General features: G+C 42.8%; 1 protein-coding gene across 1 annotated transcript in view; it reads right to left on the bottom strand.

Annotated features, from left to right (window-relative positions):
* GALNT9 (polypeptide N-acetylgalactosaminyltransferase 9) overlaps window positions 1-27,304 on the bottom strand; it is a 133,839-nt gene that overhangs the window by 57,721 nt on the left and 48,814 nt on the right. Inside the window, exons 5-6 of the mRNA XM_048322841.1 lie at window positions 17,302-17,499; window positions 10,030-10,147 (exon numbers count right to left, since the gene is read on the bottom strand). Of these exons, the coding sequence (XP_048178798.1) occupies window positions 10,030-10,147; window positions 17,302-17,499 (316 nt within the window). The remainder of the gene's footprint in view (window positions 1-10,029; window positions 10,148-17,301; window positions 17,500-27,304) is intronic.

Raw genomic sequence — 27,304 nt, 5'->3', positions numbered from 1 at the left:
AAAAATAAAATTAACTAGTGATTGACATTGCTAATATTTATGCATAATATGGAAATTTAGCATCCCAGTTATGTTTTACAGGAAATCATAGGGAAGAAAGCACGTACTCTGTGTCATGTGAGTCTCTGAATATCAGCCTCGGTTTCTAAGTAAAAAGACCCTGCAAAGCAAAGATCTGACATGCAAAAGTCAGTTGTGGCTCGACACTGTTCAGCATAGCATGACAACATATCGAGAGCCACTTCCAACGCCTTCTACTTCTGTTTTACTGTAGTTAGAGACCTGCTTGCTGTTTGTCCCCTCTTAGGACCCAGAAGGCCTGAGCCCAGGCCATTTTAACACCCCTGGAAGGGTGGGGAGGGCAGTGGGTGGGAAAGGCAGCCGAGCTCTCTCGCTTCACAACTCACAGCAACCCAAACTCCTTCTGACAAAGGAAATCAATACGACAGGCGGAGACGTGTCCTGGCTTGGCACAGAATCTCAAACGAACAAAAGGCCTCCTCCTGCCTGAAGAGTACCCCCTGAGCACTGTATCAAAGCTCACCTCATTTAATGCAAGCATCTGCAGAGGGTATTTTCCCCTCCAGGCCTTCCACGTCCTTCTCTAACATTTACTGTTTGAGATCAGTAGTCTATATAATTTATCGCACCTGTCAAGGCTAATTTATTCATGCGATCTGGCAGTAATCAAAAAGGCTGAGATCGATGTGCCAGCAAACCCTGACATTTATTCATATTTTAAAGTCCCATTTGACCTTGAACTGCAGCTAACTGGAGCTGAACTGTCAGCAGCTCTCTGAGGCTCACGGTGTCTGGCAGATCGGCGCCTCTCGGCTCAAGGCACGATGTCAGGGCAGCAGACGCTCAGGCCAGGAGCAGGAAAGGCTGAGCCACAGACAGAGGGGTAGGGAATACAGCACCATTCACAGCTCAGTGGTCACAGACCCACCAGCCAGCCCAGCACGTGCACCAGTGCAGCTTGAGACTGCACAGTCCTGCAGTACAAGTGTTCAGCAGCCAAGAGATTTCTTGACAAGGGGTAAGAAGGGTGAGGGAGGGGAGTGAAGAAGGAATATGCCACGTGTGTGCATAAACAGGACACCCCACTTGTCCTCAGCAGACTGCTGCCAGACTGGCCCCAAGGGATGTCCTTGGCAAGTTGAGGGGAGGCAGAGACAGAAAATGACACCACCTCCCCTCCTTGGGGGAACAGGGACAGCAGCAGTGACCTGGCCACAGAAGATTATATCAGAAAGTCTGCAACCCACCAGCTACCTGCCAGCACAACGTGGCAACATCAGCTGGAAACAGGAATAGAAAAGACAGATCTCAAGAGGATTGCTTTGAATGTGCTCTCACACTCCTACTCAGACCCAGGATTTAGGACTCACTCATTCCTTCTGAAGTCCATCACCCTTGTCCTTTTTTTCACTCAATCAGGCCCTAAAGGAACACAGGAATTTCAAGTAGAGTTCTTACAGTGTATGCACATGCTGTAACCTCCAGTAATCATTTCAGGTTTTGAATGCAGACCAATTAGTAGAGAAATACAATAAAGTTTATTGTAAATAGTTTCAGCCTGGCTCTGCCAACAAATGACTCTCAGACTTCCCGTGAGGACATCTTTGGAGCCTTCTGCCTCAGCTTCCCCTTGGCTTAATGAAACCAAACTCATTTACCTGCTTCCTCAGAGTGTGCCAGAAATTACAGACATGCTCTGAGGTTATTGAATCATTTGTTTTTCTTCTGATAGGAAGATATTTGTGCAAATGACATTCTCTCAGAGACACAGAGGAAATCTAAGTGGCATTTTAGGTAGAAATATGCGGCTACAGTTTTACCAAAACACGTGAATAAATTATTTTATCACAGTCAAAACACTTGACTATGGGATATGCAGTTGCACCCAAAACAGATTTTGCAAATATATTTTGTTGCTTCTGTGGGTTCTCCTTGGCTCCGTTTCTCATGCTATAAATTCTGTAGGTCATATTAATTATGATTTTTCAGTGAGATCTGCTTTTTCTAAGCCTAGAATACAAATAGAAATGACAGTTATGTCATTTTGTGTTTGTTTTCTTCTCTTTTAAATAGCTAACGCCTTTCCTTTACATTGAAAGAAAGCTACCAATGGAAAGCAATTGGCATCTTGACCAATGCTTTTGTGCACATTAAATATACGTCTAACGCTGCCATGAAATCTAATCTGATGTTCATGGAAGAGAAACAATGACACATGAGGATGCAGAGGGAATTTATCTATGTTTATCTACACTGGCTGCAGCATGCAAGCAGTGAAACTACACAGGGAGCTATGTTACAATAAATATGCTAATAAAGCTTTCCAGCCGACCTGCTTCCCTGTTTTTCCTATGCAGAAAACAAAATTTAAGAGTATCTTGACATTTTGTGGCTCTAAGTGTTTTAATGAAGTTTTTTTTTCTGTCTGTGCTTAGCCAGATAGGAATCTGGATCCCTATTCTGGCTCCTCTAGGGGGAGGTGCCAGACCTCACTCCTCTGGGAGCTCTTTGGGGGAGAAGCACCAACTACACCTCTCACTGCTGGCTAATCTGCTGCTGCCTTCACAGAAAATGCTCTTTCAAGCACAGTGTTAAGCTGCCTTTTTACCGTGTGTTACACACAATGCAGATAATGATAAATTTGGCACCAAGGAGTGGACCTTTATCCAACAACACAGCTACATGCATTATTCCTTCCCTGCTCCTGCTCCTCAGCTCAGAGGTACCTGTCACACAGGCCAGCTCAACATGCTTTGCCTTAATCAGGTGACACTAGTGCAAGGATAATTATTAGTCAGTTAGATATTTACTTAGCAGACCAGAAAATGTACAGAAAAAAAAAATATTACCTCCCAAAATCTTCCAGGCAGAATTAAAACAAAGCCAAGCAAACTTAAGCCCCACAACTCTTAGCCTTCCAAACCCACAACTCTCAAAGATCAGCTCTGTTACCCTCATGCTCCCATGACAAAAACACTTCCACTTGCCAGTGGTGACGACTTCATGTTTAATGTCATAAATAATGGTGACCTCAACACTCCTGCAAGGGTAACACCTCAGCTGTACGTTTAAACATCTGCAACCCCACCTCCAGACCCTGCACTCAAGCCTGGAGGAGCCTATAAATCTGACAGCTCAGCCCTAAGGCTAAAAAGAACCTTCCCAAATGAAGTCACCTACGTGGAGGTACCTGGGAAAACCAACACAACCACACACAGTAGCCCTGGGCACTGCCAAGGGAAGCAGTTTGGACTTTGACCCTCACATCCACCAGCTGCTCCTCCAGCACTTACCCAGGCTGCTGGTCTGGGTTGGAGAACCATCAGACAGGATGCTCCTCCAAGCCAAATCTTTGCTCCAGCTGCAGAAACCTGGACTGCAAGGACTCCTCCCATCTTAAGAGCCGTTTATATTTCCTAGAGATTCCTGATTAAACCTCTCATCCCCAGAAAAATGAGCACCAACTGGGGAGCTACTCAAAAAGTCAATTAGGAAACAGGCATCCCCTGCTCTGGGAACAGCTGGTATCCTGGATCACTTTCACATCTCGTTTTTTGAGTGGAAAAAGGATGCTTTCCACAAACCCGATTTTTCATCTTTTTTAATGGTTTGGAGAGAGATTCAAAATGGTTCCAGAAAAACTCAAAGAACTCTTTTGCCAGGTGTGCTGGGGCCAAACTAAAGACTGACAGCTGGGCACCTCTGGGTACAACATAGCCCAAGCCAGGCTTTCAGTAATCAGCATCAAAATTTAGAGTTCTACAGACCATTTGGAGTTCTGGATGAGCTGTTATTTTGAAACACAAAATATGTTGTATCAGAAAGTTTCTGACCAGCTGTAGCTCATCTCCAGTGTTTGGTTCAGACTCATCATTAGGCAAGTGAAACCTATTTCAATCTCAACACAATTAACACTCCTCTTCATTTTCCCTCTCTCTCTCTCATTCAGTTCACACTTGCCTCTGAAAAGGAACCTGTGTTAGATTTAGATCAAACCATCAGGAAAGTGGCTGAGAAGAAAGTGGCAAAGACTAAAGGAAGCATTTTCTTTCCTCAGTTCTTTCACTGTCGATCTCTTTCTGAAATTTCTAGCCCTGTGCTTTGATAATGTCCTGGTACATGAAAGAGTTTGTAACATAAAATGTTACACTCGATGGAGCATGATGTGATATTGGAGCCAAATGGCCAGATGCTCTTTTCTGAGCTATTTCCAATGCTCCCACTTTAGAGAGTGTTTTTAAGGGTACTCACAAGCTCCAGTCCTGTAGTGTGCTGGCAATTTCATGCTAGAGCACCACTGTGCTGTGTTCTGATGAAACCATTGTTTTCCATGCTAGGTTAAAGTTATCCTCAATTTAATAAAAAGAAAATTAATGAAGAAAATAAGAAAGAAAAGGAAAAAGGACAGTATGCTTCAAAGAAATTGCAGACAGGCAGGGCTCTGTCCTCCAAAACCAGGTTCATACATCTTATTAAAAGTACAATTAGGGCTATATTAATGATCTGGTCATAGAAAAACCCAAGTACTCTTAACTTCATCAGAATGGGCCCAGGGCCCCATTTTAGCTCTTTGGCTTTGCTTTACACTCTTTGCACATCCTGTTCTTTCAGGTGGGGGAAGACCCTTTACAGAGGAAACCCTCTGGTTTGAAATGTGGCAGAGGTCAGACATTTGAACCCTGTCCCCAGTGCTGGTTATCACTGGAATCAGCCTGTCCTCATCTGCTTTCCCACCATTTTCTTGTTTGCTGGCAGCACTGGATCTGTTTCGGGGTGGGGATCTGACCTCAGAGCTGGGATCACAGTCCCTGGCACTGCTGACAGCTCCCTTGCAGTTGTTAATGCAGTTCTTGCCCTCTGCAGCACATTGGGACTTTGGCCATGGAGAACCACCAGCGGTGACTCCAGGTGCCTTTGGACACTCCAGGGCTCAGCAGCCTGGGATTTAATGCCTGCATGAGCTCCTTCCCTTGCCACGAAGCCTGTCCCCTTTTCCAGACAGAATGCATTGCTGCTGTACACAAATGTCAAGCCTAATCCCATCCTGCCTGAATCTGTGCAACTCCAGTGGAATTAGAAGATGCTGAGCACTCGGCTGTGCTGAGGACCTGGCTCATCACTTATGCACAGCACCACAGAAGCAACTGCTCCAATCCCTGCTCTGAAGAGGGAAGGGAGCTGGGAATGAATGTAATCCAGGCACCATGACTTCAATCCTTTCATGATTTCTTAAAGCTTGGCTTTACAAGCTTAGGATTCTTTTACCTTAGGAAATAGCTATAAACCAGCTAAATTAAACTGGAGATGGAAAAAGGGGACACCTTCACTTATACCGTTTATCTGGAGCGTGAGACCTGGGAGATTTATCACTGAGATCTTTGCAACCTCAGCAGTGGGGCAACTTCCAATAACAGCAGATTACATCACTTACTAGGATTTTGCTTAGGCAGTATAGAACTGCTCAGAAACATTTTAATAGCATTTAACTTCATGCTGAAAATGCTGATTTATTGCACTCCAGTGTGAATAGGCATGTCTCAGGACAGAGCACACTACATTTTCAGATGTTGGCAATTGTGGGGTTTTGTTAACATCATTTAAGTGATTAAAGGCCTTCCAACTAAAAGGCTTTAAGACCTTTAATTCAAAACGGAATTAATTTATACTAAAAATTACAGCTTGGGAAAGGTCAAAATAAAAATGAAGTACTTTCGTATTCACCAAAATAAGACAATTTGATTAACCTCTATTTTTGTACAATTTTCACTTGTTACCACAGCATGTGTGAAAAAATGGTGGAATTTTGAGTAACTCACCAGAACTGGGTTTCTATTTAGCTCTAAGACTGGGGACCTGGCCTCATGAATCACACAGAGCAAAAAGCATTGTCCAGAATCCAGAATTAAAGTTTGCTATACATAAACCTTGTGACATTTTTATTACAGCATACCAGTCTGGAATCTGCATTTAAAACACTGACTGCTCAAAGGAATCTAAATCTCTTTAGCTAAAGGTAATAAAATGAGGTCAAAAATTCACTACTCAACAATCTACCATTAGCATTTCTGCTCAGAAAAAATGTAGTTCATCTATTGTTAAAGAAAGTAAAGGCAGGACATATAAGATTGGAAAGTATAATGATTTGCTTGTGTATGGAAGTCCATTAGGTAACGAGCTTCATTTCCTCATAAAGAGATTTCGGTGCATCTGCATCATGATTTTTTTACAGTACACACAGTACTTGTGTAAGCCAGGGGTGGGGCTGCATTTCTGTTCACACAACCCGTGGTTTCAGCTGGGCAGCCCGGCCTCCATCACCAATTAAATCACAACACCAGAGAGCACACGGGGTCTGAGCTGGATCCTGCTTTGGGTCAGCTCTTTTCAATCCTGATTAGCTGTGTGTTCCCAGGGCCATGCCACTGACAGTGGCCACAAAACTGGCCAGAGTTACCTGGGACACACCTGCTGCTGCTGACACAGTGCTACTGAGAATAGAGCAGCCTGGCCTGTTGATGCTGGCCATAAAAGAAAAGAAGTTTTACTTGAGGTTATTAATGGGGTGAGATATTTTTCTATTTAATTTGTTTGGATTTTTAAGGGTGGCAGCAGAATTTAATTTCTGCTAGAGCATCCTTTAAAAACAACACTTGATCTCTTCCCACCCACCATTACAGCTGATGGGCACAAAGTAAAAAGAACAGCAATTCATTCACCTTATCACGGGAGCACCAGAGGAAGCGAGGGATCCTTAGTGCAATGATTAATGACTCACTATAAAAAGATGCATCATAAACCGCTTGTATTAGGTTAAATCATAAACTAGGCATTTAATGTTTATACGATCCCTTTCTAAATAATTAAGTGTGTCTGTGGCTCCCACTAGGAATGGAACTCACATGATGCTTGCAAACCACGCAGTTTCTTACAGGGTCACAATTTAGGACCCTCACTTAAAGGGATCCCTGTCTTTCTCCACATTCAAGCACTGCTTGAATTTCTCTTCCTGCTGGGACATCTCTCTGTACTACAGGCCAGAGAGACCATTTGATGTTCAGGAGCAGCAAAGAAGATCTACCCTGAATTAAGAGGCTCTTCTTCAGCCTGTGCTCATGAAGGGCAACTCATCCACAGAGGAGTCAGCCAAGACTGGATGCTGTAATTTCCTGTGTTTAGGTGCTAATAATAACTCCCATCAGCTTCAGTAGCTGGTTGGTGAACAGTGAGAGAACAGCACCATTTGTCCTAATAGAATTCCCCTGGATTTATCCACCTTGCAGTGAAACTGTCACCTTTGAAAAATATAGTACAAGATGACATTCTGTAAGAGTCCATCTATTTCCTTACACTCACAAGCCTGCAGATGTGTCCATCTCCCTTTTACTTCCCAGAACAGCTGGTGCTTTTTCTCAACCAAACCAGGATCTCCCTCTCTTGGCAAACAGACATTGGCTTCAGTGTAAAGTTGCCCCATCAGGAGAACGTTGCAGCTCTAACCACTGTGAAGTTTACACAAAAAATGATAGGAGTTTAGAGAAGAGCTGCAGAGCCCTAAATATTTTCAACAGGCATAGTAGGTAGCCCCAGTCTGTTGCTGCACTGCTTATTCAATATAGAAAATCACCTAGGTTAATTATTTAAATATTTCCATCTATGGAATTTAGAAAAGGGCAAAGCCAGCTGTGAAATACCCCAGATCATGATTTTTTAATAAACAATAGATTTAATGGGAATTAGCTGAGTTATCAAACAATATCCTCCCAAATCAGCTCATTAGTTTCACTGAGTTTTCCTATTTCAATTCATTAAAACAATTTAAACAAGGGTTCACTAGACGCAATGTAATCTATTTCAGACACTCCAAACCTAATCCCTTTTCTTTTAGCAGTAACATGATAATAGTTTGCAAAAATGTTTTAAAGGATTATTGTTACAGCTATTTCAAATAGGGATTGTTTTCAGCCAAGCATGTGCCACCACTTTTCCCTATGTCTTATTATTTATTATTATATTAATTTTTGTTCTTTACTTATTCATTCATTTATTCATTCCTTTTTCTGTCTCTCATTGCTTTACACAAGCAGTCACACATGGTCAACAGCATCCCTCTGGGCAGGTGTGGGGGATGCACCAAATATCCCTGCATGGGTCACTGCACCAGGCCCTTGGAAAGAAGTGATTTTTTGCAATGTACTTGCAGGTTCTGGAGTTAAAAAAAACCCCAGCTTGGTAAATTCACAGTGGTTTTATAAATAGCCTGGAGAGAAGGGAGAAGGTTCCTGTGCATTTTCATGCTGTTAGTTTCTGACAGCTCTGAAAGACACACAGGAGGGGATCACACACAGGATTTGCAAATTAGGAGGCAGACACTGTATATTACTTACCATGATGGATCCAGGCTGGAAACACAGAGTAACAGACCCATGCTATGGACACACAGCTTATTTCAGATTGAACAAACTCATACTCTTGTACTTTCATAAAACCTTTTCCAAACAGTAGGGTTAGTTTTTCTTATAGGGCAAAAAAAAACCCAAAACCCCAAACAAAACAAAACCCAATGAATGAGAGCTGGTTTCTAGATCTAAGATTTCTGCAGGCTTTAACAGGTTCCCTATCCCTGAAAACCCGTCCTTGCTCACTTCAAATCCTTGTCTCTTCAGGCAAGTGCCATTTCATAATCCTATTAAAACCTTTGCCTCTGTTTACCAGGAGCCCTAATCGGACTCAGCAAGTGCTCCTCGTTTAAGGAGGAGCGACAGCTTTCAGATTTCTTAGGAGGCTTATTCATCAACCACGTCAGGGTATTGCCAGAGTGTTCAATCTATTCTCGGAGCAGCCATGTGGAGAAAGTTTCAAACAGCTCAAAGCCCTGCACAATGATAAAGGAAAGCTCACACAATCCTTGTAATAGCCTGACCCTCTTAAGGAAAATTGGATGATTTGTGGTAGCAGTTTTTCTGTCCCCTATGTGAATTCTGAACCTTAAAGTATAAGCAGTGTATTCACACAGTCCCATTACAAACCCCATCCCTCTTGCAATGCTGGAATAACAAATACACACCCGTGTGTGAAAATAAACTCTTGCTGCAGTGACCTTCCTCCTCAGTCCAGTGGTGTGAAGGAGTTTGTAGCCATTTTAGAAAAAAAAGAGTCAGATAAAGAATGGACTAATTTGACGTTCAATGTTTCACCATGAGCAGAATATATGCTTTAATGAGCACATTACATGCACCAGGGACATGTTACTGGGAAGCAGGGGATAAAGAGTAGAGGGAAAATAATTAAACAGCCAGCTTTATAATGAGGAAACTCTGTTCATGCAACATTAAGCAGCCTAATTTTCAAATGCTAAGCAAAAACATATTCCTTGGACTTCAGGAGGACTTGCTGGTAAGCACCCCCTTGAAAACAAGGGCAAGGGATCACAGGTATCAGACCTCCCATAGGTCCAGGGTGCAGGGACTGATGTTGTTCCAAAGCCATCTGCCCACACTTTGCACTGGCCTGTCCGACAGGACTGAATACCTGTACCCTGTAGTTCTTATTCTACAAGGAGGATCCTTAGAGTAGCAAAACATCCCAGCATTCATAATGTGTTTATGATGAACATTACAACTGACTTCTACCAGCCTGGCCTTAGTTTTCTGTAGGAATTGCATCTGTTAGACCATACCTGTGCAACATCAGCTAAGGGCAATGAGCACATGGAGACTTAGAGTGGCTGTTTGCACGAGGAAAGATACTGGGAAAGGAGAAAATCTTTCTCATTGGTTCAGACACTGACAGAATGAACCAATAAAGCATATTTCTGACTGTTATCAGTTCTCTCCCGGCCCGTAAGGCCAGGAACATTCATTTACTGGCACTGTCACTTCCAGATAGTGTTGCAGCCTCAATTACTCCAGCATGATAGCCCATCAGTCAGACAGCAGCTCTGCTGGGCCACAAGCTCCCCAGCACTCTTTGAAAAGGGACACTGCACAAGGTCTGCTCCTTGTTACTCACTCTCATGCCTAATTCGATGTTTTCTCCTCCATAGACCTCCATTCCAGGGTCGAGCAAGCCAATCTCACCAAAATACTCTCGGTCGACCACAAAAGAGCATCCAATCATGGCTGGTGTCCTGCACAGAGAGATTAAAGCAAAAATTTAATTGATTAGCTATTACAGACCCCACCTCAGAACAAATTTACACAGATTAAACAGTTCTTAGTCTTCTAATTAACATTTTAAATTTACCTATAGCATCAATCACATGGCACTTCATGGATGCAAGAAATTCCAGTACTACTCTATTTGGTGCTGTAATTTCTGAAGACTTTCTGTTCAATCATTCTCTAGTTAGAAGTGGTCTCAAGGCTCTACAAAAACCACCCAGGGTTCTCTGTACTCCTGGCTGGGCACTTCCATCCTCTGTTGATGCATATATTTATACACCAGGATCTTTGCATTTATAAATTCAAGTTATTTGATAAAATGCATTTTCCTGATTATACTTCCCAGAGCCAAGCCTGGAAACAGACTTGCCTAAAAAAGCTGAGAGCTCTCCTGTACACAGGATGAGACATATCCTATATACATCTTGATTTCACATCTTGTATCACTGAAAAGATTTCACATCTTGTATCACTGAAAAGCAGATCTTAGGCTAACAAGGAATAAATTTGGTCTAGAAACTGAAATAAAAGGAGTACACAACCAAGGTAAGGAAATTCAGTACCTTTGCAATGAAATAAGCCTCTTAGGGAATATTTCAGGTGTATTTTTTAAGTTTTAGCCATGATAAAAGAAGGAAGGAGATGGGGGGAAGAAACACACACCACTTTCTTCATTTTCTTTTTTGTGTATTTAAAGCTAAACACAGGCTTCAATGGATCAAGGCATCACTGCTTTGCAAAACTGAGACGCTACTTTGGGCTTAGACTCATTCTCTTTCCAGCCCTGCCTCCCTCACAAAAATCCTCTGGAGGCAGTTCCTTACAGCAGCAGGATGCTCCCATGAGGACATCCCCTCCCTTTCTAATGAGGAGCTGCACTGCCAGGCTTTGCAGACTGCTCTCAGGTGCTGGAATCTCTCTCTCTGGGGGATGGATTTCTGCAGCTGCTGGCTCTGTCCATTAAAACACTGAGTAGTTAATTGAATGGGGGTGGGAAATGCATTTTAGATGCAACTATATAATCATCACTCACAGATGAATGCCACTGAGGACTGTCTTTGCAACTCCCTCTCTCCCTTCTAGCATTTATTTCTGCTCATTATATATATTCAAATATAGACTTCACAAACCTTCATGGCTTTTTCAGAAAAAAAAAGTGTTTTCAGGACTGAGCAACACCAGCAGCACAAAGACAGAAGGAACCATATCCAGCTTTTATAATTTTATACTGGACTACAGTGTCACACTGACATATTGCAAACATTTTTCAAAAAACCTGCTTGAAAAAAAGCTCAAGGCCTTCACTTGGTGCTAAAACTGGGTTTTTCCAGTACCTGAAATACTCCAGTCCATCCACTTTTTTAGTGCACCCACCACTTTTAGTGCAGTGCAGCAGACTCATCTTGAAAGCTGGAAATGGCTACATGAGCAGAAGCAGCTGTGTTAGCACCTCTTACCCACTGCTCACTGCCCAGGGGACAGCACTTCAGAAGGTGAGTGCCCTTAGCACTTCACAGCTTCAGAGCACAACATGTGAACCTGCTTTATATAAAACAACCTTTTTCCTTAATCATGCACCTTCTAGTAAAACAGCAATTAGAAGTGCACTGTTTTTTTACCAACACCTCAAAGGTGTTGTGAAACTTAACTGATCTGTGGAATATTCTTTGATACAATGGAGGATGCTATAAGCATCAATTATAATCAACAGAAGCACTCAAAGGATAATGTGGGAAACACAGCAAAGTGGGTTTTGCCACTAAAAGCTTAAAATGCAGCCTAGAATTGTATTGATTCTGCGCTGGAGTAAGATACAGCATAGTCAGTTTGGGGGAATTACCTGATAGCACTGTTGTAGCAAGGGAGACACACAGAAACACTGCTCTGGGTAATGCCCTGGGGAAAGGGAGGAAGCACAGAGAGGTTTCTGGTGGTGAACTCTCCCTCCCTGCCTGCCTGTGGCAGCAGGAAGAGAGGCCCTGTGTGAGGAGGGCAGTGCCTGGCATGGGATGGGGCACAGGGAACAGAGGGCACATTGGCCAGGAAAGAAAGGCACTTGCTGTAGGTGTGAGGCAGAATTATTTTGTGTCAGTGAGATCCCCACGAGCACAGCTCTGTTGCTAAAATTCCAGCGGGTGCTGACACCCATTTCTCCAGCCAGGTGCATCCCTCCCCTTCACAGACAACTGAAGGGAGTTGCCTGGGGGGGCTTCATCAAGAACAAGTGAAGGAGAAAGTGATGGCACTAAGCTGACATACTGCATGTGATAGTCAGTCTTCCTCTGCCTTATGCATCTGTCTCTCCTGCCTTAAGGTCAGCACATATGTATATTTATATATTTATATATACATATGTGCACAATACAATCGGGTCACATTTGAAACAGTTTCCTGAGCAGCCAACTCCAATTTCCAGGAAAACGGACAAATGCTCACAATAAATACATAAATTCAAACACAAATAGAACCATAAATAAACATATAAGCATAAATGTATATATACAGGCATAAGGAGAGAAAAGGAGTTTCAAATGACACATCACACATCCTGTCTCTGAGCTTTCCACCTCTCTCAGCAGAGTGTTTCTTTGATTCAGGTTCTTAAGCAGCACCTCAGCCCTGGTCTGACATGTAAGTGGGGAAATCTGCATGGTACCTGCATAAGTATTTCTATTTTTCTTACAACTCATGTCTCCTGCAAGAAAGAGTCACACCAGGCCTTGAGAATGGAACTTAAGGACAGATTTGCTGCTCAGGAGATACAGGGAAAAAAAAAAAGACAAGATGACAAGCTAATGCTCAGCTAGAAAGGCAGAGCAAATACAGGTGTAGAATAAGTCTCTGATGCCCTGTGGAAGTAAATTTTTTGGAACAGGCAGGACACCCATCAGAATGTGGACAAATAAAGCGAAACTGCTCTGTTACAGGCTTCTGTGAACCAGAAACTGAAAAGATGGCCATAAGCATTCAGTAAACAGTCACCAGCTTTATTATTACATGACAGCATGGTTTATCCTGAAAGACTTGACTTCCTAAGCTCAGGTACACAGGTGGATTTCTTCCCAGAGCAGTGAAGGCCCAGATTGGCTTCATCAGTATTGTTACTGCAGACCAGCACAGGACCTGACTTGCATATGAGATGGGCACACACACCCCCACACAGAGGAGGCAGCACAAAACACTTCTCTGGGGGCACATCAAACTCTGATTTACGTCCATGAGCAAGGCACTGGCACTTTCTGGAGCGGCTGATGCAGTGCATGTACATACACATCCCTACTGGTACCAAGCTAAGGCATATTAAAGCAGTAAGTGAGAACATATGCAACAATGAAATGCACCACTGCTGCTGGAGGAAGATAAAATGGAAAGCTGTGCAGTGCTTGGCTGGGTGAGGCTGACTAATGACTCTAATGTTAGTGGCTGCTGATCAAGAAATCAAATGCAGTGCAGTCCATCATCATCACGGCAGGTGAGGGAGGACGAGTCAGAGCCAGAGCTCAGAATACCAGAAACCTTCCTTGCTGTTCCAAAACCCAGAAAAAAAAAAATACAGCATGCATTAAAAACCCCAGCTTGTTTCAATGCATAGTCCAATCCATTAGAAGCCCTCTGAAATAGGATCCTTTGTTACACAGTGTGTTGCCAGATGATAAGGACGTTTTGGGGCAGCGTGATCGCAGGAACACAAATGGAAAATGACGTGATGGACACAGCGTGTCAAAATAACAATCCTCATTTAAATCTTCACGTTACAGACATCTCACATCTCTAATGTCAAACATGTAAAATGGATTGCCTGCGGAAGCCAGCTCGGGGAACATCAATTGTTCTGAAGTTCAGAGTATTAACGTGGGGGGAAAAAAAGAACCAACTTTAAAGTGCATCAGAAATCTTTACAAAATCTGACACTTTGTTCTTGCTATTTCTTTACCTTTGTTAGCACTTCAAGGCCACGTCCCCTTTGTCACTTAGCTCACAACAGCTGATGTGACATTTTATGGTGCATACTTGACATGACTGCCTATGAACGCCCCACTGGCGTGAGGGACAGTTCCTGCTCTTTCCCAGCAAGGCTCTGAGTAGAATCACACCACTGTCAGTGTTCAAGGAATTAGAGGATCAGGCTTCAAATAGAAAAATTCTTAGGAAAGAAGCACATCTGTTGTGCAGTCCCAGAAGAAAACAGGAATTGGGCCCTGCTTTCCAAATGCCTCACCCAATTCTGCACATCGATGATATTTATTCATACAATGCAAACAAGAGAAATGCCAGGGCTCTGATCCTCACTGATACCAGGGTACACATGTTCTTTAATGCTGAAAATCTCAAATCTCTTTGGGGATCTGGCAGGAAGTATTCAGCTACACCAACCACAAAACCAGTCACAGGCTTATTTGTTGCCAGCCTTTTCTTTCACAAAAAAAACACAGAGAGGCACAAACCAAACCCAATACTTGCTGAAGACAGCATCAGAGAAAGCCTCAAGAGGAACAGTGTTAGCAAGGACTAAATGAACTTGCAGTTTTCATGCTGAAGAGCAGCTTTGCAATCTTATGAATGCACTGGACACACACACGGATTCAAACCCCATCAAAATGCACCCATGTGCATGTCTTGCAAAGTGGACTGAAAAAGGAATCATGGTTGCAGAATGTGGTTTGGAAAGCTGGTTACAAAACCAAAATCTGTACCAAACTAATGGAGATTTTTTTTTAGAAGTTTGCTCACTAGCCTGACTTTGCCTTCCTTTGGAAAACACACTTGAAATATTTCACAGCTACTAAGTTCCCATCATGAGTGCTTTAAAATCTCAGTCCTAAGGACAGGATTCCTGATTGTTTTCATCAATAACAATCACACAGTCACTCTTTGCATTACCATAATTACACTGGTATATCACTTAAAAGCCACAAAATTGCATTGTATTTCCACGGGCAGGAAGAACACAACAGCCAAATGCTTTAGCAAATCCATCCAGGTGCTACAGCTTCAGAAGCCCCTCAGCAAGCAGTGCAGTGTGGCCATAAAGTGGCTGCTCTGCTCTCCTAGATCCCTGCCTTCAAAGAACTTGTGCCCAGGGAGACATGGAAGTGTCCACAGCTCCATGTGGATGTCTCTGCATTTTAGGACATGTAATTCTTAATTTGCAGAAGAGATGCTTAGGCAGCTGCAGTGTGTCAGTGCTCCTGATACTTGCCAGCAAGGGTTGGGTGTCCTCCTCCTTCTGCTGCTTGTCTCATCTGTCTCTGGGCAGTTTATGCACTATTGAATGGGAGGGTTTCTTCACTCGAGTTCAGAATAAAATTGCTGCTCTTGGGAGCCAGCTACTCGTGTGCATCAGATTTTAACACTGCTCAGTGCTTGAGTTTGGATTTGTTCACTTCTGTATCAGTCCAGCTCAGTGCCAACATGACACCAGCAAGAGCTTGAACGTAAATCTGAAGCAAGTCCATGGTAAATCAGGCCCTTTATTACTGAGGTTTAACCTCTTAATTCATTCTTATCTGTTTATGTGATCATTGTCTCCAGAACAGAAGATACTCAAATACTGAAGCAGTCCATGTAAAAATTACTGCAGTGATTTCACATATAAACTCTGAGTCATGAAGTGTGCAAAACCTTTCAGGAATGAAAGCTTTGGATGATTAATTTTCCTTTATCAATAAACTTTCTCAGGGCTGACTGAAACAGGTATAAAACATCTGCACTTTAAAAACAATGTGAGGTGAGCAGGGCATGTTATCCAGGAAAACTGATTTCCTAAGTAATTACTTCCCTGCTTATTGAGGTTTCAAGCCAAGCAAAAGGTCAGTGATGATGGACTGTGCTGTCCTGTAGTAAATAAGGTTAATATTACTGTATAGCTCTGTTTTGCAGTCACAGAGCATGAGAATGAACCTAAGTACAACTTGCATCACTTGCTCAAATACAGATTAAAATACTACTCTGCATAAGGGAAGGATCCTGTGAGGTGGTCCCATCCCACTGATCACTTAGAAATGGGATCAGTTTTTCAGTGTCTTTTCACTTCCAAGAGATCACTTGCATTTTTTCAGGTGGGTGTGTTGTTTGAAGTGGCTGGACAAACTCTTCAGGATCTGACAACTCAAGCTTTGCACTGGAAGTACATCAGCTCCTCTGCCAGAGCCCACACTGGGACCATACAGTAGAGTTTTAACTTAATTTAAGATGAGGCTGATATACATGAAAATGAAGATGACTTTAAGGTGGTAATTTGTGTCCTTCTTAAGAACTCTTAAAAATAAGAGCATCCTAAAGTGCATACTTAGGCTTCATATTTTTTAGCTTTTATTTCTAGAGTTGGTAACAACAGTACCCTTAACCCAGCACAATATGTCCCAGAGGAGCTGTTAGACAAGCATCTGTGCTGGAGATGAAAGGCTAGGAGACATGACTTTTCAAATGAAGGTGAGAGAAAGCCCTTTTCACATCAGTTCCAGTTTTCCCACTGTAACGATTCTCAGAAACACCTTCACAGTTCCTGTAACAGCATTTCCTCAGAAAATTCCATTTCTGTAATGTAAAATGTTCTCTTAAAGGGAAAAGTAAATTGACACACTGACTACATGGTCTGGTGATATTTCATTTTAAAATTCAACCAGTAGGAAAACTCTGAACATGTGCAAAGTTCTCAAGGGGAAAAGAAAAGAAAAAAAGAGCAACTCTCAAACAAAGCTCTTACTAGTGCTCCTGGGAAGCTCTGGTTTAGGCTGATGGCCAAGACTGCCTAAGAACCACAGAACAGGAAAGAAACCAGCCTCTTTGTAATCATATACACAATACCTTTGTTTCTCATGTACACAACGGGCCAGAGTCCACTGGAAAATAAAAGGTTAGATGAAAAGGATCCTGCTATCCTACCAAGGGCCAGAAAAGGTGCTTGAAGCACACACTCAGAGCCAGAGCACTTGTGTACATTGTGGGGCAGCTCTGAGAGGCAGCACATGCATCCACAGCTTTGTAGAGCCATCATTTTTCCCCAGTCTGTGTTACCCCTGCACAAAGCCTGCAGCCTCATTCACCTGAATTCCCCCTCGGCAGACAGCCGAGATGGAAACATCGCTCGGCCCAGAGTGACAGCACAGGGGAGATTTACCTGATGGGAGCTGACTCATCCCCTTTATCAAGCCAGTCCTGTGGTGGGATTATGTACATGCACCAGAGCCCCCAGTTGTAGCCGTGGGCTGCGTTGGCGTATTGCTGCACTTCAAAAGTGTTGTACTTGATATTGTCAATGGCGGGCAGGATGATCCGCTTGCGATCCTCCTTGATCCGGGTAAGCGCAGGTTCCGCCCTGAGAGCAATGAAAACAGCACAATGTTTTACAGCCATCCAGTAATCACAGCTCCTGCTTTGCAGGCTGATAAAATGAGGTTCTCTAATCCTGTGAGTGTGAGCCCAGCGAGTTGGAAAACCCACAGCATGGCAGAGAGGGACAGGGTACAGATCCCAGCCACGCGCTGCCGGGACTGCAGCTGGTGTGGGATACTGCACACAGCACCTGCACAGGAATTATCACCTCTGTGAAGCTGCACCAGAGTCTAACAAGACAAAATTTGACCAAACACTTATTCTGAGGCCTAGAGACTGTTAATTCATTTCACAATGGACAAATGTTGAGAGATACCATCACCAACAGCAGCTAAATGGTCTCCTACTGGCTACACCACCAAGATTCCTGGTAGCCATTAGATACTGGCTGATATGGCCCGAAGAACTAAACACAGACCAGGGGCTGCAAGAATCTGAAGGTTACTCAAAGATTTTAATCCTGTTTCCCAAGACTGACCCCCATCAGATCTAGTCTGAATGACAAATGTGGCTGCATTATGCCTTCTAAAACCTCTTTGGTGATGAGAAGATTTCAGGTGCCAGATGGTGCAAAAGCAGCGAACTGCAGGAAATGTTCCATCATTTCAAAAGGCTTTAAAACATCAATGTGCTTTCCACAGAAGCTACATCCCAAAAGGAAAGTAAAAAGCTTCAGTGCAAGCACGCATTTCTGACCAAGGTAGTCTGAGTTTGCTCTGAATTTACAGAGAAACTGATCCAAAGATGTAGCAGACTTACATAAGGGTGAAATCGTTCCTCAAAGCAGTATTAGAAAGAGCCACTGGTTCACTCCTTTGTAAGTGTGTTTCCCCTTGAAATAAGCTTTGAAGATTTTAAGGAGCTCTCACATGGATTTTTAAGGGAATGGAGGTTTGCTGCAACTCACAGACGTAGGAGGATTTGAACACTGATCTTTTCTCATTTCTCTTTTGCTGTTGGTCAGAAGGCAATTGCTCCTTTGTGGTTTCGATGTTGTTACCTCATATTTTGTTTTATTTAGTTTGTTACCATGAATTTTCTTGTGTAGGCCAACAGAAGATACTGCACCCTATTCAGACTCTCAATTCATATGGGTTTTTGGCCACACTTGTGCACCCCCATAGAGCCAGTGTGACCTCCCAGATCTGGATAAGCCACTTCCATTATTAGTACATTATATTTATGAGATTAAGTGTTTTAAAAACCAGTGGGTGGGTAGCAGAAAAACTTTTGCAAATCCAACAAAGCAGGGACAAATGCAGAAAAGCTGAATCTGCTTTGTTCTTTCCATCATGTTACCTCTGCTCATCAGCAGAAGAAAATACAGAACGATGGACATGTCATCACAAATCCAACGACTCCATGCATGGACACCGTAACCCTTGGGCATAAAGCTCTGCTGCTCCCTTCTAGACTCTGAAACAAAGGATTTCAAAATACCAGACAACAGGTACAGGTGTCACTAATTGTTTGCCCGGAAGAAGAATCTTCCTCTTCAAGGTTGTAGAGGAAAAAAATGACCTTGGTGCGCATCACTGTCCCTGTGGAGCATTTGCAGCAGAGCCCTCATTGCAGCAGAACTGCCTCTGAGCTCCTTTGCAATCCAAACACCTTCCTGGGAAGGGGTCCACTCCTGAAGCCCTTGGGCACAGCTTCCAAGGTTTGGTACGAGGGGAAGTCACAGAGCAGAGGGATGACACCCTCCAGTGAGACCTGGTGCACACGGCAGGACATGGCTGCACCAGTGACTCCCATGGCACGAGGAAATTTATTATGTTTGGGTCTGATTTCCAGATCTGCCCTGCAAAGCAGAAAAGCTGCTTGCATGCTATTATTTTTCTTCTTTTTTTGTATCTTGAGTTCTTTTACTCAGAGTTTGAATTAAGATGCAGGAGATTGAGAATTCTTGTTCGGACTTAGTTGTTTATTATATCTTATCAGTAACACAGCTGCACAGTATGTGCCTCTTAGTTGGCAGGGTGGAAAATGGCTGTGAGTTTTCACTTCCAAGGTTTTTTAACATCTAAATTAACCAATTATGAAATGCTAAGTAATATGTTTTTACTTATAATGCAATTACTAACTTTTCATCTTCTGCAGTGCAGAACTTTTGACACAATGACAGAACATTCAGATTTGTGAAGAAGAAGGAGAAAGAAGAAGACATAAATCCACACCCCAAATCCTCCATATTGTAACCTATTATTACCTATAACCCCTAAACCTAATTTTCTACATTTCTACATATTTCACCCAGTGACATAACTTTCAATTACACAGCAACAACCTCAGTGCTATCACACAATTTAGGAAGCTTTTCCCAGGGTTTTGGATCGAATGCAGTGTACTTCTGAGGATCACTGCCTCTCAGTACTGACAGGCTGAAATTCTCAGAACCCAGGCTTCCAACAGCATGCCTTCTTCAGCAGAAATCTGTAAATGGGTTTCCTTTTGTAAGAACCAAACTCTGCCATTCACTACTGTCTGATTCTGGAAACAGGTCTTGGACAAACAAGGAAAGACCGGGAGTTTTCCAAACTACTTTTCTCCCTCTTGGTGGGAATTCTTTGGTCACCAGGTCCTCAATTAATAGCGTATTTATGTTGATACAAAGCAAAACTATCCCAGAGGTTCTATGTCCCTTCTACGGTTCCTCCTGGGGTGCTCATTTTTCAAGTATTTTACTTCGTAGGGTAGATTGAGATTGTGTAATAAAAAAGCTGAAAGGAGATAAGGAATTCTTCTCCCTTAATGTCAGATATCTGCAATGGACCCCCCATACACATGGTAATTGCCTCAAACTTTCATTCTCAGCAGAGGAAGGCAAAGGCTGGCACTTTTATAGTCAGATGCTTCTCATAATAATGTAGACACTGAAACTGGGTGAGATTAATAATGTTCCAGAGGAGCCTATCTTGAATATAAAGGGAATTTAGCCTGCTACTTTGCAAGACATCTTAAAATTGGACTGCTGAAGTGTATCCCAAATAATGGTTAGAGAAAGAATGTGAAGAAAATATTCAACAGTCACACTGGTTTTTCAGCCCTTAATCATATTTGGGATTGTGTTAGTCCAATACTTGAGTCTTGGAAATGCTAACCTGAGCCCTCATTTAATTCTTTACATGAAGAACAATCCATTCCCAGCTCTGGTGCTGCTCTCACACCAGCTATCACCAAACTACTCCTGTCACTCTATACCTGAGGAACTTCTGTGTTTTCCCATTTGTGTGGCTCACATTTATTACCACCTGACATGGTGTTTTGCATCTGAATGACGCAAGGAGGGATCTCTGGGGTGTAATGCAACAGTTGTGGTCAAAACACATGATCAAATTCCATTAATCTCTATCAACCTATTAATGTGAAATCACAGATTCTGAACTTTCATGTAATCCAAGGCATCTATAAGCTGTCCATGTGATGGAAGTTCTGTTTAAGTCCCCTGCACTCAAGAAATGTAAATGTTTAAGATACCACTGCTTCGACAAGTGTTAATTTCTCTACCCTCAGGTTACAGACGAAGTCAAATGCCATGCCAAGGTTATGGAGTCAATTGGTATGAAAGCAACTGCTGGAACTTCATCTTCTAAACCTCCCATCTCACCCATGGAGGTGATTTCCTAGCTCTTCTGGTATCCACATGTGTGGAAATCACACCCCTGCATGTATTAGGAACAGGAAAGGTTCAGTATCTGGACAGACGGCACAGCTACCTAACTCCCAAAATATTTTCACACCCACAAGTAAGAAAGTAGGCTCTGAGTCACAGATGGAAAGAGAAAATCCAGGGCAGAGCTGTTCTCTTAGCAAAAACCCAGAATGGAGAGCCTTTTAATTAGACATTGCATACCTGAGAGATTTCACAGCCTGTCCTGCCCTATAAAAGACAACAGAGACAGCAATGGGGTATTCAGAGGCTCAGCCCAAGCTCATCTCAGTGAGGTCTGCAGGAACACTCCAATCCCAGATCTGCCAATGCCCTCTCACTGCCAACACTGCTTGTGGGCTGGTTTTCTGCCTGCCAAGATCCCCAGGTAATGGCCAGTAAAGAAGGACTATGAGCTTGAACAGGACTGGGCAATGGACTGTGTTTGCATTGCTTATCTTGAGTAATCCATGAAATATGAGGGGGTTTCATCGCTATTCATGGCTAGCAAAGTCCAGCCTCGGAGTCAGTCTGTAAGGCTGAGCTGAGCTGCACATTCATCAAATCCTTTGTCACCTTTCCTGGTCACTCTGGCTTTATATAATTGCTTCAGGCTTTTGAAAGAATTATGATTAAATCTTTCGTAGTAATTTCTAATTTGTTCCCTAATTTCAAACTGCTACATTATTGTGTAGATTTACCCATCCTCTTTATAGACACCAGCATTCTTTCTGTGATTTTTTCCCCCACTTTATCTTGTTTTTTCTGCTGTCCATCTGCAGAAGTCAGGTGCTTCTGGCAGCTCACAGGACTGAAAGGATAAGAGGGGAAGAGGTTGCTGAAGTCCAAGTATGTCCAACACATGGAGCTGATGAGCTGCAATGTGGTGTTGGAGTATTTCCTTTCCACATGGCCACCGCTGGCAGCGAGGCAGGATTCAGCCCTGCCTGATTAGGTGCATAAGCCAGATGTGAATTTTGGGATCCATCTCCATTTTTCACTCAGATGCAAAAATATTAGGTTCCCAGCTTGCATCTGAGTCAAGATACTTTATGGGCAAAGAGCAGCATGCATTGTTAACAAGTTATTTACTGGAGCAAGAGGGAAAGTTCTCCCAGGCATATTCGTAGACATGATGGATTTCAGTAAACTAAATATAATCAAAAGATTCTGCTTTATAGGTAGTGCTTCACATCATCCAGTGGGGTTTTTTTTCCACTTAATAAAAACCAAGCAGACAATTTGGACTGGAATGTGAGTGACATAGGAAGATCCTCTCCCTTCCATCCTCTCTAAAACGATGTATTTGTCACTGTCCTCCTCTCTCTCTGAAAAGATTGATGGTGAATTAATAAAACCAGAAGAGAAAGGACAGTAAATTTAGTTCTATTATAGACTCTGCTAGGCTAAAGGGTATTTTCACTTCAATTTTATTCACTTTGATTTGTCCAAGTCTGTTGAGCACATCACTAAACAGCACATGCATTCAATGCTTTTGCCTACCAGTGGAAAGATTTCTTCATTAACAGTGGATTTTCCAAGGTGTTGAGCACCCATGATGACTTTACTGGGAGTTCCAAAAATGCTGGTTCTATGGGATTCAAAGAGTAAATGCTCCCAAGATAAGCACTGGGAGTAGGAAAAGAGTTGGAAGGCAGAATTTAAGCCAGAGTCCAGAATAAGCTTGTAAGAAGATTGAGAGCAAAGGCAGGAGCCATACTGTGATCACACAGGCCTCTCTAATCCCATTGTAAGTCTATCTCTGAACATATATGCATTCTGTATTTAACACTGGCTTGATTCAGAGCAGCTCAACCCCCTGGGAAACCACAGCAAACAAAAACTCTGTGTTGTCTTACATCCTTATCAGATTGCTGGAGAATTCATGCCAAAGGGAAGCCTGATTTTTCACAATGCTAAAAAGAACAGCTTCTTCCAGATAAAAAACAGATAAAAAGAAGTTAGCAATGAGCTCCTCAGTGCACATGATTATATAATTCACCTTTTAAAACATGTAAAAAACACCTGCTGACTTCAAGCAGACTTTAAAAAAGGCACAACATTGGAATAAATGCACATAATCCAAGGGAATCCACATGCATGGTGCAGGCCAGATCCTCTGCTGCCCAACTTTGTCACTTCAATGGCCTTCACAACTTCAGGGATGCTTTGCTAACATGCACCATCTGAGAAGCAGATCTTAGCTTCCAGTTCTTAATCAGAATGGCTGTACAAGGCAATTGTCAAAAAATTCCTCCCTGCAGCCCAAATGTCACTTTTTCTAAATTTGTTCAAAAAGTAAGTCCTTTCCTAAATGACAGGAATTGCATTGGGAAATGTCTCTCCAAGTCTGCCCTATCCCTGGTGGGTATCTAAATACCCTCATCTCTGGGTTCTTTTGACATAAACACGGCTGTCATTTTTTCTTCTCCACCATCACTATGCTACTTTTTACCCCAATAAAAAAATGAAGAACTAACATTAAAAAAATCCAACCTTCTTTTTCCTGCTTTCACAAATCAGAATTTTTCCTTTTCTTGCAAGCAGTTAGGGAAGAGTCCTTATAAGACATAAATGAAAGTCAACAAGGTCTCATCTGCTAGATTTTATTGCTCAGGGGTTTAACACCGTATCTTACTCTGGCTCTACCACTGTCAGGTACCATGAAGTGTAAACTTAACAGAGAAATGCAAGAAAAAAGAAATCTGTATAAACTGAAAGCTTATTTTGCATGATTTTACATGCTACCTCACATTTCACTGACAATATACATTTATCAGATGCAGACAAGCAGATCTACGGACATACATAATTCTTCACTGAGGCCATCTGCAGAATATTTAATGTGGAATGCCTTTCCTGTAAATAAGTGTTCAGAGAACTAGAAAAGAAATAAATTTCATTCTCCCTTCCTCGGTCTCTAAGAGAAGAGAGAACTTCCCCATCTGTCCTGCCTGACATCTCTATCAGCATTCCCGCGTGCCCAGGGAAGTTTCAAACCCACAGCCCCCAGCCAGAACGGAGGGTACGCGGCCCCAACGCCTGCTGGAGAGTTAAAGACCAGCTCTTTGGCTGCCAAACCTCAATAGCTCTTTTCTGCACCACTGAAAAGCAATGAGGATGCTTCAGTGAACATTCTAGGTTGTTGAGGTAGATGAACAGTTGAAGCTGCTTTTCTGGTACATCCTCTGTGTGTCGGCTGGCACAGTCCCACGGATCCCAAAGGCCCACGTGGCTTATGTTGCATGCTCCACTCAGATTATATTGGTACACTTTTGCTATCTAAAACGTGTATTCCATTAAGTTACCAAAATGATCCTAAGGCTTTGGATGAGGAAAAACTCCCCTACTAAACACACGTTCTCCGTTCCTTTTTATTTGGGCTTCCCAGGTCAGCCTTGGCCCGGTACCAGGGATGCTGCAATGAACCATGTCCTGAGCAGGAGTGATGCACTTGAACACTCCAGAGGGGAGAGACTGCACAGGAGAAGGACTGCAAAGGTAATTTCACCTTCACCACTTTCCTCATTAGAAGGAAAGAGCCACCTGGACCTTGTCACATCCCCAGAGAGCCACCTGAGCTTGAACAGGGGGGACAGGTTACCTGTGAATAGAGATTGGCTGCCAGTACATTGCATGAAAAGGTTACCAGGGAGCTCTCAGGGGGAAAAAGACCCTGTGGCTTTGCCCCAAAAAAGCACAGCCACATCTTACAGAGTACTTGGGATAATCAAAGTCAGTAGAAGATGAGGAGGAAATCAGCTTCCTGCCTTCTTTACACGCCTTTTTGAGAATCAGTTGCTTATGGTCACCACAGCAAACTGCACCTTACAGTATAAAGAAGCATCTGCAGAGTACCATCCACAGGCCTAGGGATATTGATCTTTAGCTCTTCTTAGTTCATTAAAACACCAGTTCTGTATATTTTTATACAACTTCAGGGATAATCCATAATGATGGGACCTGTGTGACACAATCTGATGGATACTCAACTTATATTTCATGTTCCCTTTCTCATGTCCGGTATGTTGAAATCTTTTGATTAAATCCTCTTACTTCACTGCTTCCTTATTGATACTCGCCCTTTGTCTGGCAAAATTTTAATTACTACAGGACTGCATAACTCCATTCAGTGCTCTGATAATACCTCTGTGATAGGAGCAAAAGCAATTCTTAAGATAGAATGCAACAATAATACTCTATCATTATGTCTTCTTTTATTGCTCCTAGCACCCTCTTTATGGCTGCTAATATATTGTGGTTTCTGCCTTTCATGTACTGATTTCTGCTCTCCTTCACTCAATGTGTCCTTTTTCTCACCCAGAGAATTAACACTCTATCTCTGTAATCTCTTTCCTGCTCCCAGACATAATGCAGGGAAGGTCTCTTCTCCTTGTCATGTTATTCTTTCCCATCTCTCAAAGGCACGAGTCTATACAATGCTCTGCATGTTCTGCAACACAATCAGCATCCAGGATATGCTGGTCTGCTCTCAGTGTTACTGGAGGTGGATTCAGGCACACTGGGTAGACCTAACCCAAAATTCAGAGCAAGAATGATGAAACCTTCAGAGGACTGAAGTAAAACTGAACTTAACAAGCTTAAATATACCCTCAGAGAGGAAAGCACAGGAGCTTTTCCTCTCTCTTGTTTCTGCTGGGTTGCTGACTCCCATTGACATCAAGTAACCATTAAAAACAGACCAGGTTCTACAGTGGGACAGGTAGAATTTCACATGTGAACTGTACACATATATTACCCTGTAATTCTAATTTTAAATTCCATTTGAGAATGAATAGCAATGGCCTCCCTTTCAGGCAGTCCTCTCCACTTCCCACTCTCACAGCAGCAGTATTGGCTCACACTACCAAAAGCCTTAAGGGGAATAGGTCAGTTGAAAATCACCGCTCTGAGATAACATATTTCTACACCTGAGAAGCCAAAAAGCAGCAATTAAGCACAGCAAAATAAATAATTCAATAGCTAATTTGACCTGCCAGGTTGTAGAGTATTTTTTTATATCCTACCAGATTGTAATTTAGTTTAGAAGAAGTGTCCCTGGAGAGCAATGCTGTGAGAGCCCATAAAATGCTACAGTGAGGTATCAGGCAAAAAGCCACCTGTAAATGGGCCACTACTGTTTAAAGAAGTTTTTTTGTTGTCAGTCCTGCATATTTCATGAGAAACTGATGAAGTCCTTCTTTGATTCTTTATGAATTAATCTGCCAACTGATTAGGCAAGTAAAACAGCCATAGATTGGGAAACGAAATTGCACTGCAGCCACTTGACTTTTAGATGGAACACAAACCAAACAGAAAGCTAATACTCTTTTCTGTGGTAAAGGAATTGGCTTCTTTTTAATTGCCTCACAAATAATCCATAGACAGCTTTTAGTGGGAGCAAACCGTGTGGCCTCTGAATACATAAATAAGCACTGAAAATGGGGGGAAATATTCATGCAAGGTGCAACTTAGTAGGAGAACAGAACAGCAGAGCTTTAACAAGAGACTCCCACCTGACTCCCGAGCTCATAGGGCTGTGGAGTGGGGGCAGTGCTAACCTGGTGGGAAAAAATAGAGCAGTCCAGATGGAAGGACTTTAGTTCCTCCCAGTCAAAGGAGATGAGATGAAAATGGAGACGACAGGCAACCACATGTGCACAGGTGGACAAAATTAAAACTAGGAGGAAGTGGGTGGAACAGGGTTTGAGATGGCTCTGAGCAGCCACACAGGTTGAGTGGAACAAGAGGAGAAACACCAGCAGGGAACGCTGCAAGCCCACAGGTGCAGCTCTGAAATGAAGGGATACAGGATGACCCTGGTGCATGTTTGCTGTCCCCATTTATCCACCGAGTGCCCCACAGCAGGGGCAGAGCCTGGCTCAGCAGAACAACTGAGACCTGAGTGCTCTGTTGGAAGGAGGGTGCACCAGAGAGGGGCAGGAAACACAAACTCTTTATCTTGGATACACACACACTCTCACTGAGCAGTCCAGGTTCTTGCTATGCTGATTTCAACCCTTTCTGACATTAATGCAAAGCAGTACAGTAAAAAAACCAAACCTTAACAAACCCCAAAGCAACCACAAAGCCCTTCCCTGCTTACTGACACCATTGCCAAGCTTCCCTGGGTACAGTA

This window comes from Corvus hawaiiensis, chromosome 18 (assembly GCF_020740725.1).
Source record: "Corvus hawaiiensis isolate bCorHaw1 chromosome 18, bCorHaw1.pri.cur, whole genome shotgun sequence".
NCBI classification, from domain to species: Eukaryota; Metazoa; Chordata; class Aves; order Passeriformes; family Corvidae; genus Corvus; species Corvus hawaiiensis.
Note: the sequence above shows the minus strand (reverse complement) of the source record. Positions and strands in the feature narration are given on the sequence as shown.